Source organism: Streptopelia decaocto, assembly GCF_964273445.1.
Source record: "Streptopelia decaocto genome assembly, chromosome: 3".
Classification (NCBI taxonomy): Eukaryota; Metazoa; Chordata; class Aves; order Columbiformes; family Columbidae; genus Streptopelia; species Streptopelia decaocto.
Genome location: NC_138656.1, coordinates 47,536,502 through 47,549,303, shown reverse-complemented (window position 1 = coordinate 47,549,303; position 12,802 = coordinate 47,536,502). Strand labels below are relative to the sequence as shown.

General features: G+C 38.8%; 1 protein-coding gene across 3 annotated transcripts in view; it reads right to left on the bottom strand.

The window, feature by feature from the left end:
- Window positions 1-12,802, bottom strand: part of RPS6KA2 (ribosomal protein S6 kinase A2) — a 167,951-nt gene that overhangs the window by 95,849 nt on the left and 59,300 nt on the right. For 2 of the 3 annotated variants that reach the window (XR_014183519.1, XM_082047471.1), the window contains exon 2: window positions 2,665-2,781. The exons of the other annotated variant lie outside the window; for it this stretch is intronic. Coding sequence is in view for 1 of the 2 variants with exons in the window: in XM_082047471.1 (XP_081903597.1) it covers window positions 2,665-2,781 (117 nt within the window). In the remaining variant the exon portion in view is untranslated. The remainder of the gene's footprint in view (window positions 1-2,664; window positions 2,782-12,802) is intronic. 3 annotated transcript variants of the gene reach the window in all.

Genomic DNA, 12,802 nt, shown 5'->3' with positions numbered 1-12,802 from the left:
CCAAACATTAGATTTTCAGTTGTATTATTATTCTTTAAAAATGGTTATATCTCAAAAAAACAAACCCTTAAGATTTTAAGCTGTACTGCACATAGAACAGCACAGCATGCTGCACCTGCAAAAATATTGGACTACAGTTCTATAAATATCTGCCGTGTAATCTTGCAAAGCTTGTGATACCCATATTGCAGTAATAAGCAAAATTATCAATTTATGTTACTAGTCACTAGTCAGCTGCTCCCTGTAGCAGAGGATAGAGCACTTGTCTGCATTCCCTCCAAAACAGATGAGTCAAGAACACTGTGTGCTGTTTCAGAGGACATCAAAATAATCATCAAACCAAAAAGGAAACAGAACAAATGAAAATGCACTGTATTGCAAAATGAAGTTTTCCTTCTGATTATTCTTAAAGTCACATTGTGACCACTAAGTGGTTTTGGAGTGATTACTTGACTGGTTACATCAGCTATACCAGACTAGTTTGCCAGAATAGAACAGGCATGTGGCTGTTCAATTCTCAGCATGACTTTCAATTCTCCAGTTTAACAGGCATGCAAATGCCTCAGGTTAGTAATACCTGAACTACCAAAACTCCCTTAGCTGGATAACAGGTACACCACCTAAATCCTAACCTAGAAAGCTGACACCAAAGACATCTTCTCTGAGCCTGCAAGAAATTGTTTAGGCCTCAGGTGAACAACTTGTAAACCAACTGGTTTCCACCCCCAGAGACTTATGGATTTGAGTAATTGGCTCACCTACACAAATGCACAAGAAACACAGTGCAGACTTCCCTTCTTTGTGTCTTTTCTGCTCTGGGTAGTTTACTGACCTGTTTCAAATATGATATGGAAAGTGATTTGTAATCACAACCAGCTCCAAACAGGTGTAATGTCCACACACACATTCTGATCCCCCAAGTGAAATGGGTGGAACATGTCCCAGAAATCAAATCTCCTTTTGGGATGGTGACAAAGACTAGGCATTTTACTTATAAGATGTTTAAAGTTAGAAGGTCAAATCTGACAATAACAAAATACATCAATACAATCTGAAACAGCCAAAGAACCATTTCTATACATTTTCTACATGAATATGAAAACTGGCCATTCTATGTCAGTTACTTTTGCAAAAGACTATTTCTTCACTTATTATTCTCCTTCTTGTATTGAATCATACACTAAATCTATTTTTGAGTTGTCTGACTTTTCATATGTCTTTAATATTTAAAACTCAAATATCATTATTGTACTCTCAAGCAATTCTCTAGATCAAAACTTGGAAGCGAATGCTAACCTTCCTAATTTCTCTCATCTCAGGGAACTTCTAACAGACTTATTTATCAATACAATCCTGGGATAGTCAGGAAGTTGATAAATACTCCCAATATAGCTTCTTTCAGGAATAAAACTAAAGGCCCCGGCTCATTGTTAGAATGCTCACTTTTGTGCTGACTACCTCAGCAGATTTTAGGTGTGAGTCAGTTCCTCAGGTCAGACAGAATGATCCACCATGGCAGGCTGGGAAATATTTTTTTAAAACCTGACAAAATAATATATCTAAAAGGATAAGGACCTCCATAGAATCATAGAATACTTTGGGTTAGAAGGGTCCAACCCCCTGCGATGAGCAGAGACATCTTCAACTAGATCAGGTTGCTCAGAGCCCCATCCAGTTCCACAGAGCTGCTCTCAACCCCTTCATGCTCCAACCTGTATTGATACTTGGGGTTGTCCCAACCCAGGTGTAGGACCTTGCATTTGGCCTTGTTAGACCTCATGAGGTTCACATGGGCCCACTTTTGGAGCTTGTCCAGGTCCCTCTGGATGGCATCCCATCCCTCAGGTGTGTCAACTGTACCATTCAGCTTGGTCTCGCCTGCTTGGTTTAAATTAGGCTCACTGTTCCACAGGGTTCAAAGTCTTATATATTTAAACTATGGAAAGAGGTTAAGTCTGAATTGATTCCTCCCTATTTCTGTCTTTCCTTCCTATTCCTATTTCTAACTAACACACCACACTGAAGAACTGCCTTTGTGATTAAGAAAAGCCCAGACTTCAGATAAAAATGTTGTTTCTACACAAATTACCTTGTGGTCATAAAGGCAGGTACTTTTTCCACCACTCCCCCCGCCCTGGCCCTGCCATGCTCTAGCCACAATGATTCCTCTCTTCAGCACTAGTATTTGACTCCACAATCTTTTTAGCAAAACATATGGGCCTCTGAGTGTGACTTAAAGAGCAGTCTGGGACTTCAAAATGTGCTTGGAATTCCATCTGTCCTCACCATGAATTGAGCAGCTCAATTCTTTAAGCCATTACATCTTCCACCCAAGCAGCACTAGCACAGTCACCTCCCTGGTGGATAGGTCAGAAAAAGGGAGCGAGGGGTGTAATTTTATAAAGTGATGCTTACTAACGCTCACTTGTGTTCATTAGCCCAGGTCCAGAGCCATAAGCACTGCTTCCTAAGCTGTTTTATATAGAGGAATCCAGCTAAAAGACAAAAGTGCAATTAAAATGAAGACAGAAGGGGTTTAGGTCTGCTTATCTGCTTTTACAATATAATTTATATGTGGGCAATGTTACCAGTGTAAATGAACTCAGAAAAAGGACATGACATTTTCGATGTTGCTCTAGGTGATTAGATGACATTAAAAATTACCTTTCCATATGAACCTTGTCCTAATACTTTCAGCAGCTCAAACTGAGAAGGATCTGCTTTTTCAAAACCTTCTTTCACATGATGACTAATGTCTATTTCCTTCACGATACCTTCTTCCTGCAAAGGAAAAACCAAAATTCCCAAATTAGAGCTGTTATCCTAAGGAAACATGTTGCTTATTAAAATCTCATCTTCTGTGATGCTACACATCATGTACACAATCATGAATGAAATTTTGAAAACAGAAACAAATGCTTGTCCAAATATTCCATATGCCTGTTACTGGCTGGGGAGGGTAATGTCAGGGCATCCAGGCCTGCAGATTCTGTTTATTGAGCCTCAAGACATGACTAGGTAAAGACAGAATATGCAAGCTGAAACACAGAAATACACTGCAGAGCTCAGTGTGCCTATCAGAGACCTTGGTAGCAGAGTGGCATGTACTCAAATCCATATTAGAAAGGCTCCAGAACACTTCTTTCCACATACTGTCTCATTCTCCCTCAAAGCATAATTTAAATCCATCTTAAGAAGCTCCCTTAGTTTAAAGCAGTGATTCTTCTCATAAGCAGGCAATAAAAAAAAGGCATTGCTAAAAGGGGCTCTCCCTATTTACCTCAAAGAATGGGAAGTTACTACCTGTAACCTTCTAAACAGAAAACAAATTAATGATCTAGATGTGAAAATGGAGTGTTGGTAGAAGGAAGAATGACACACACTTCCTTGCTTGCAGGAATTAGCTTTAAACACTTTGGCTTTTCCAGGTTCTTTTGTTAAAATATTTCCATTGCACATTCTTCCAAGACACCCCTTGAACCAGGACTTTTCTCTCACAAGCTGTAACATATGGCATTTTGTTTAGTTGTTTGTTTTATGTTACTATGGCATGTTCCTCTAAAAGGAGAGTGACTGGATCATGTGAGACCCAGAGGGAGAACACAAAGTTTGCAGCAACCCAGAAAGTCATCGGGCTGAAAAGAAACCTGGAAGGAAGGATCTGCTCTTCAAGGACATAGTGGTGAAGGAAGATAATATTTACTTGCCCTTTTATTTCTGTAGTGTTTTTACACCTAAATTTGAGCTTTTTTTTTTTTTTTCTACTCAAACTATTTGTTCTGACTTCTCTACAGCTAAAACAAGGACTTTGAGTTAAAAAAAAAAAATTGTTTAATCTCCCTAAAGTACAAGAATTTCTTACGTAGGAACAGGTTTGAGTATTTTTGCAGCCAACAGAAATAATTGGGATCTCAGAAACATCAGTTCTAAATGGAATTTTGCTGCAACTGCCATTTTTCCCTGAGAAAATATGTTGACAAAACCTGGAAGTATAATATTTGTTTATCATTCTTAAAAATTAATGTGAGGAAAATAGAAATGACATCCTAAAAAGAAAGTGCATTCACAGAAACATTTGGCCAAACCGCATTCATTTACTAAGCAAGAACAAACTGGATTCCCTTCTCCTCCATAAAAATTGTTGCCACTTTCTACCAGTTGTAATTTTTCCTATGCATGGCTAACACTACCCCGATTGCTCTCTATACTGTAGCTCCATCCCTCCTCTTTCTTATCCTGCCTCTTTACACTAATGTGCTTTGGAACAGGGACTATGTCCTCTTCTTGGTTTAAAAAGTTTCCTCTACTTTGTGAATGCTTCAAAAATAATGGAAAATAATAATCATCTGACAACAGCTCATTCTTCTCATCCTTCTTCTTCTGATTTAAGGTTTGCCTGAAAGGAAATGCTCAAAACCAATGATCAGTTTGCACAGAGATATTCACAGGTTTTTGAAGTATATAACTGCCAGGATTGCTCCTCTTGTTTTTCTGGCTTTAATTGCTGTGAGACACAGAATATCTTTCTGATATTGAAAACATTCATTTTTTTTTAAATTTTTTCTACCTGACAGAAACAAGAGTAAAGTGATACAAATTCAATACACTGCATTAGCTGTTTTCTAAGGAAACCAGGAATAACCCACATGCTGTTATCAAAAGCTTGACCAAGTTCTGAAGTGATGAACTTTCATACTGAGGGACACCCATTTCTGTGTAAACTGCCTGTAGCTGAGAGACTTGCACACTGGTGAGAACATTAGTCTGAGATTAGCCTGCACTGTCACACCACAGCTTAGGTAAAGTACCTGGACTGCAGGTCTCACCACCCATCTTGTTCAGTGGTTACTCACTAAGGCTAAAAATGCCTCCCCATGGAGTCAGGGTCCTGCCAAATTTTACAATGCATTTGGTGAACAAAGCTCTGAAAAAGAAGAAACTTACCACAATTTTATATACAGCAGATATGTCCCCCAGATTTACTTATCCTTTGAGCTGACACCTCAATCTCAAAAACTGTGGATGACATCTGCCACCTTAAGTGAACAGTAAAACCCTTTTTAATTCAGTTGGGTTTTATTTCAGCCTGAACCGTGGAATCATTTCAGCTCCATTTGCAAGCTTAAATGATGAGTGAATTTCAATTTATCCATTCATACTAGTCTTTGAAGTCACAGGCCTACAACCTTAAGAATCTTTCTCACTGTATAATTAAATTTAATATAACATGTTTAGGTTAATGGAATGTGTTCAGTTACAGCAATATATTGGAAGTATTAAAGTGATAATTCAACTTGCTGGAAGAATGCTTAAAAAATGCTAGCCTTCCCACAGAATAGCATAATTAATTCATAACTTGCAATAAAAACAACACTTTAATTACACGCATCTTCAATTAAAATCTCAGGAAAATATTAGGTAAAAAGAATGGGACTGAATAAAAGGCCTAGGAGTGTTTATCAGAGAAGCACACCATTTAAAGATGGAAAAACATTTTTAGATTATGTGACTTCATAAAAATATAAAAATGTTGGTTAGAAGGGGATTCTAGGGATCATATAGTTCAACACTCCTACCCAAAATATCACCAACACTTGGTCAGGCCAGCTGGGTTTTGTCCACTGTGGTTCTCAGTGTCTCAAACAATGAGGTTCGAACTACTTCCTACAAAAGATGATTCTCTCTTCGATTTGCCCAGCTCAGAAATGCCCACAGTAATGTTGAGCTGCCTGCTCCATGGGTCCTTAGAAGGAAGCAGGATATTTTTCTATGAAGACAGGATTTCCCATGGATTTCCTGTGGTCTCCTCACTAGAAAGAAATAGCAATGCAGCACTGAAGAAAAGCATGCCAGACGGTTCTTTTTTCACCAATTGCCCCTACACTGGCCTTGTGAACAAAGAGGTAGACAGCATTTTAAGCTGGTATGACAAACTGGGGCAAAAAGCCAGACTGTCAGTACTTGAGACTGAAGATGGACACAGCCCCTAAAAGGAAATACACACTGATGTGTTTGCACATGTGCATCCATTTTTCTTGCACATATTTCTATATTCTCTTTACTTATTTTGTTGCATGAATTCTGGAATTACTTCTGTTTGTTTGCTTTACATTACTAGAAAAACAAAACAAAAAACCCCCCCAAAAAATGATCAAAACAGTTTTATGGTTCCCTTTTAATATTCTTACTTATTTGGCATTTTCCCCTATCATTTATATCTTTTGAAATTTCCCTGTTTTAAACTAACATGGAATGTGGCATTTTTCTCAGGTACTGATGATCAGTGTGAAACACAAACTATCAGTGCATAAGCATTGTGGGTAGATCTACCCACTATTTTTGCTCTGAGCTGCGCCCTAGGGATTTTTTTCAGTGGTCCAGCAAGTGCAGCATATCTGCATTAGCAATCTGCATAACAACAATAAAACTGAGGCAAGAGATTCACAACAGAGATGAAGCCTCCACACTGAATAAGCTGTTTTGATGGAGAGGATTTCACTCTGGGAAAAACCATGAGCCAACTTCCAAAATGGTTTTGATCAGAGAAGTTGGTGGAGTCAAAAATGAATGTTCCACAGTTTGGTCTTGCAACAGCTGCACACAGCAACCCAGGCTCTTGCTCCCTGCTCACTTGGCCTGATGCTGCATATAGCAGGGGTGCTTGACTTGATGAAGTTTAATCTTTCGTAAACTTCTCTAAATATTTATGTTTGCACAAAAAGCATTGTCCTGTGACAAAAGTGAGATGGATGTTCTTGGTGGCTTGAAGAAAGCATGTGGTCAAGCAGCACAGACTAGGGGAGGGAGGGCAGTGAACTGGAATACACAATGAAAAAAGCAATGGAGAGTGCTTCTCTGTGCTGATACAAGAAAGACCTGGTACATATGTGTCGAGGATTAAGATTGCGGGGTGACAATAAAACCCTGGCAGATGTATTGTTAACCTCCTCTCCCCCCCCCCCACTTCCCCCTTTTTGCCCCTCCCTCTCCCCCCTTCCCACTCAGGACAGGCGATCGGGAGGGAAAGAAGGACAGAGAGAAGAGAGTTGGAAAAATTAAAGATGTTTTACTAATGCTACTAATAAGAATAGAGAAAATACAAAATATACAAAACCAATCTTGAAAGTCTCAGCAACTGCAGAGCCGGCACCCAAAGTCCTGGATTAGACTCTGCAGCCAAGCGGAGCTGGATTCAGTCTCTCACTAGGCCTCAGTTCTCAGGGACAACCAGCAAGATCCTCTCCTAAGGTCGGCCATAAGCAGAAGGGAAAAGTGACGAGATCCTCATGATCTCCCACTTTTATATGAAGTATTCACGTGAATGGAATGTTATACACAGTTGGTCAGTTTCTTAGTCACTTGTTTCTCGTTGCCCCTCTCGCGAGATGTCCATCCATGCTTATCAATAAGTTTGCATTCCATTGCTAGGTTTACCAAAACATGGGTCTGGTTCTCCAGGAAAATGCAGTTAATATGAAGGCTTTAGCTGACAGGCAAAATTCACTGAAACAGAAACTTGTTTTTAACAAAACCAGGACAATATGCAATGCAATATAGCATGACACTATATTGCATTGTTCACTCAAAGGCTTTCCCTCCAGCCCTCCAAGTTGGAAGAAGTTTTGGACATACAAATAACCTAGTATTTGAATGGAAAGGCGATTTCGATCTCATTTCCTTTGGGAAATAGGAGAACAGAGGCTCTGTTCTCACCCTATGACTGTGGATGGCACAGACACATCTGTTTTGGTGCTTCCTAGAGGCAGCTGCTCCCTGTGGCACTGATCTCACCTCAGTTCCAAGATTTCCTCACACAGATCTTGGGAGAGGGAGATGCACTAATGGTCCATGGCTGCCCAAGAGCAACCACAGAAAACTCTTCCAACTGCGACGATACTTCCTAACTCACTGTCACGTGTCTGACCAGAATCGGAAAGTGTAAGGGTATAGACCTAGGAATGGGGTATCAGCTATACAGCTTCTTATCTTGTCTGCTCCACAGCCTCTCAGCAAACATTATGGAAATACTATTTCCTAGAAAAATGAGAAGAATAAACCCTTTTGGAGCCTGGTCTGGCTCTTCCCCAACAGGTTTCTGAAGGAGCAGATATAAGGTCATCCTCAAATCCAGAGACTGCCTTATTTCTGCCTAATATATTTCAATCACATACAAAAACTTCCCTCATCAAGACTTCCTGAAAGGATCTGAAACATCTGGAGAGGGCGTCATTCCAGAATCAGCTACTTTTAGCAACAGACAATTTTATGCAACCATATCACATGTTCAAAAAGTTATGGTGTTAACGTAAGATGATTATTTTTTATTCCTTGCCTGGCTATCTGCTCACTAGCATAGGATCAAGACTGCCATGCAGGTATGGCCATAAGGAAGGGTAAGCTTCATTTTCCAATAAAATTATATGCAGTTTTGATATGCAAGTTCTCCAGTATTCAGATTTGTTGGGCTTTCATGCTTTAGAGATTTAGGTCAATGAAGAAATGAATGCAAATGTGGCAAGAGGAAATAATAAATAATTGCAACTCTAAAGAGAATTTATTTTTGTTGGAGAGAATCATTATTCATCTACAGCATATGCTCAAGATATAGACCTTATTTTGTTACCAGTCTCTCCATTTGGCAGGTTATCACCTAACATAAACACAAATTACAACTATTTAACTTTCAAGTATCACAGACAACACAACATTCCAAAATAACATGGTTCATTAGGAAAGCATGTTTAAAACTCCAATATGGGAATAGTTAGTACAGGATATGTCTGATAAAAATGAGGCCACATTTCCACCTCTGTTTCACAGGTTTTTATCTGTTCAACCCATAGGAGAGTAATTTTCGTCAAGATATAATAGGCTATTCAAATGTTGCCTAGCACAGGAAATGAATTGCTGGCCTGTGTTCTGTTCTTTGAGGATAAGCATCCACATTAAAAAAAAAAAAAAAAAAGTATAGCAGCATTTTCATTAGCCTCTTCCCAAGCCAGTGTCCAGCAGCCGGAATAAAATTAGAAAAAGAAATCTTTAATTTTAAATGGTTTGTAATCCAAGTTCTGCCTTCTGTTGTGATCTAGATAGATGTAAACTAAGCAATAATACCTTAAATAGGTCTGTTTCTTTTGTCCTCTACTGTGAAATTACCATTTGCTTTAGCAACAACAGATTGGACTTACTGAGCCCTTATAGAAGTATGTGGAACTGGACATTGTACCAGGTCTGTATTTGGCCTTCAAGCATAAGGTCACCTACCTTCTCAGAAGGTCATATATAGGTAAACAATACCAAAAAATTTTTAGCAAGGTTGGGATTTATTTCCCAGACCTTTCACAAATGTGAACAAGAAGTGTTATCACACTACTGGAAAACAAAAACCTTAAAGTATTTTCTGTAGAGTGCAACATTATCAGTCTCTCATAAAGGCACCAGACATATTTCCAAAGAGAAAACATATTACACTTTCTTTAGCGCATCTCTCCAGCTCTACTTTTTACCATTCATTTTTTTTTCTTTCTTCTCCCTAATGCATGTCTCTACAGTTCGGGTTTGGCTGAAATCAAACAAACTAAATGTGAAGAGAGGAATCACAGAGAGCAAAAGAAGTGGATACAATCTACTGGATAAATTGGTGAAGTCCATAGTGGTTTGAGTATTTGGGAAAATTGGGTTCAATTTGTTTTGCTACCAGATCTCCTATGTATTTTAATTAATCACTTAGGGTTGGACTCAACTAAATAAATTTATAGCACAGAAGACAATGTTTTGAAGGCAGGCACTTCACAAATAAAAGAGGTCAGACAAAGTCACATCCTAAAAGCACACATTTCTCTCTGCTGACTCTGAGAAAAGCCTGAGATAACTTGCTGGGATGGGGCTTCTTCAGTTCCATGAGATGAATTAATGCTTACTGTAAACTTTTGAAAAACACTTAATTAGAGTAGTATTGTGGCCAGATTTTTAATGGCATTACAAGAGAGACAATTGCAGTTACACACCCTGGAAATTTTAACACAAATTGTATAGAAATGAAATATTTTTTCAAAACAACTTAGATACTTGAAACATCCAGGCACTTAAAAAATACTCTAAGGTGCTGGGAGTAAGCCAGGTATCAGGATTTTGCAGCTCTGGTAAGTGAGGCATTATTTCTACTTCCTTCCAACCTGAAAAATAAGGATAGTTGTTTTTTATTATCTTGTGGGAGTAGTGTGAGAATTAACTGAGAAAAAAAAGTGAAATTATCTCATACTGCTGTAATGGATAGACAAAACATCTGAAATGCATCTGGTAACACATAATTCAGATGGCCTAAAACTGGATTCTCCTTTAGCTCAGATTGAGGCATCTTGTTTTTGAATACTGGCTCTCTTTATCTGATTACTATAGTGTCTTTGCAGGCTCTGTGTCTGACTAGGTCAAATATATACAATATGACTGTGAAGATCCATGAGGAGAACTACCTTCCTATTCAAAGTCCAGATATACATGGTGCAGACGGAGAGACCAGTTCTTGCTCTAACTTCCAACACTGGACTGAAATCGTTAGCCAGGGTAACTAATTTTTTGTGTTAATTCTCGTACAAACTGCAAAGGTTTATGTGGAATAGTGAGTAGAAAGAGTTTATAAAAACCCCTATTGAAGCAAGGGGTTAAAAAAAGCAGAACAAAAGCAGAACCATCTGATCACAAAAAAATACAAACAGTTGGCCAGCCTTACTCATACAGCAGCACTCTACAAATATTCAAATACATTTGTGAACTTTAACAGAAACAGTCTCAAAATGAGTCACACCATTAAAGGACAACAAACTCAGTTATATTACTCCGAGATCTAATAAATGAGAGGAGGAACATTTTCATCAACATCCTACTTGGCATGGTTTACAGGTGTGCCTTTAGCCTTTATATCTCTAAAGAGCTGTAAGGTCCAGTACTGACTGATTGTTTCTGCTAGTGAACAGGCAGCAGAACACTTGCTGCTCATTCACCAAGGAATCAACTGCAAGTAAGTCTGGATCCAGTGCCTAAAAGAAATTGTTGTTACTCCTAGAAAGATAAGTGCTCTTGTTTCCTTAGGATGATGCTACGTCACCACTAAACAAGGTTTTGAAGATTACATGCAATAGTAGGGGACAGCATACATCAACACGTTTTAAAAAAAAAAAAAAAAAAAAATCACTTTATAGAGAAGGCTTTTTATTTTTACCCTCCACTACAGCTTAAATCCTGCTCCCAGGTCAGTGATCTGTCCTGCATGCTCCGGTCTGAACTACTCACAAACCCTCTGTGAGACTCTTGGGTGGCTCCTGGTGGACACTCCTCCAGGGGTGCCACCAACTCCCACCTCTGCAGTCTGCTCACCAGAGCTGCCTGGCAGCTGCTGCAGTGTACCAGCCCTCATGGGTAAGCCTGAATGACAGTCCTGATGTGATGGCAACCCATCGTTCATGCACTTCAGCTATAGGGTACAGATAGCCTCCATATACCTCTGTGTCCCAGCTTTCCACCTGTAAAAGGCAAGTGAGGCCATCTTCCTTTTTCATGGTGTTATTGGAGTATAAGGGCACTGGAAAGACTATGAAATGATCAGATGCTATGATATTAGGCTCAGATAAAAATTAAGGCAGACGAAAAGGTTTATCTGCTCAGGGTACTATTCCAGAAATAAATACTTACTAAAGGACTCCTGTTCCCTTATTGCTGTACTCAGCTGCTTCACAAACTAGAAAAAGTGCCTGATGTTTTACCATTACATTTGAATGTGAAATAAAAACTCCAGCTGCACTAGGAAGACAAACTGTTTAAGCAAAACATATTTGCAACTATTTCCTCAACATTTCTCAAGTGATCCAAATAAAAAACTGCTCACCATAGCAGTGTAAATGTGACCACAGCACAGTAAGTAGAAATTACTATAACAAAGCCCCGGTGCATTTGCATGGTGATTTTAAGGAACTGCATCATCTTTAATATGCATATTAAAGGAAAAATATCAGGTTTCATCTCAAAATGTGTGGCAGAGTGGACAAAAGGCTGTAATAAGAGATAATCAAATTACTAAAGTGTTGGATTAGTCAGTTTAGGAAAAATACCAGTCTGCTATTTACAAATCACTTGTAGGGTTTGATAATTATAATTTTCTCTCCAAGAGGAATACTAGTCTGCTACCACATTTTGCGTCCTCCCATTAATTAAATTAAGCATCAGTCAAGGGTTTGACCAGCTTGTACTTCACAAACTGGAATAATATTGCTATTAGGTTACAAAAAAATGTGTTGTAATGAGGTTTGTTATCTCAGTGGCATTTTACAGGCAGAGTATTAATAGGGAAATGGACTAATATGAGGTCATTATGGAATAAAGGCAAATACAAATCAGTGTTAATGCTATTTTTCACAGCTTGAAGTGCCAGTGAAGGCACTGAAGGAGAGAGGTGGAGCTAAATCAGATAGAGAGAAAATGGAAAAGAGAAATTCTACAGAGAAAATGTGACAAGATTTAGCAATAACATGGACTGAGGAATAAGACTTGGAGAGCAGAGAGAAAAGGGAGTATCCAAAAGGACACAGGACTTACAAGTCAATGGCAACTGTGGTTTGTGCCTATGCCAACAGAGAAGTCAACTGATAGAGGACTCGGCAAAAATTTTGACTTTGCAAACTATCATAACTGTAATATAAACCAACTTGAAATGCAACTTTTCCCCTTTTTATGCAGCAGATTAATCCTGTTTAACCTAGCCATCTGCCTGGGCTAAGGTGAGAGAGTGCAGGCAGGCATGCACGTACTG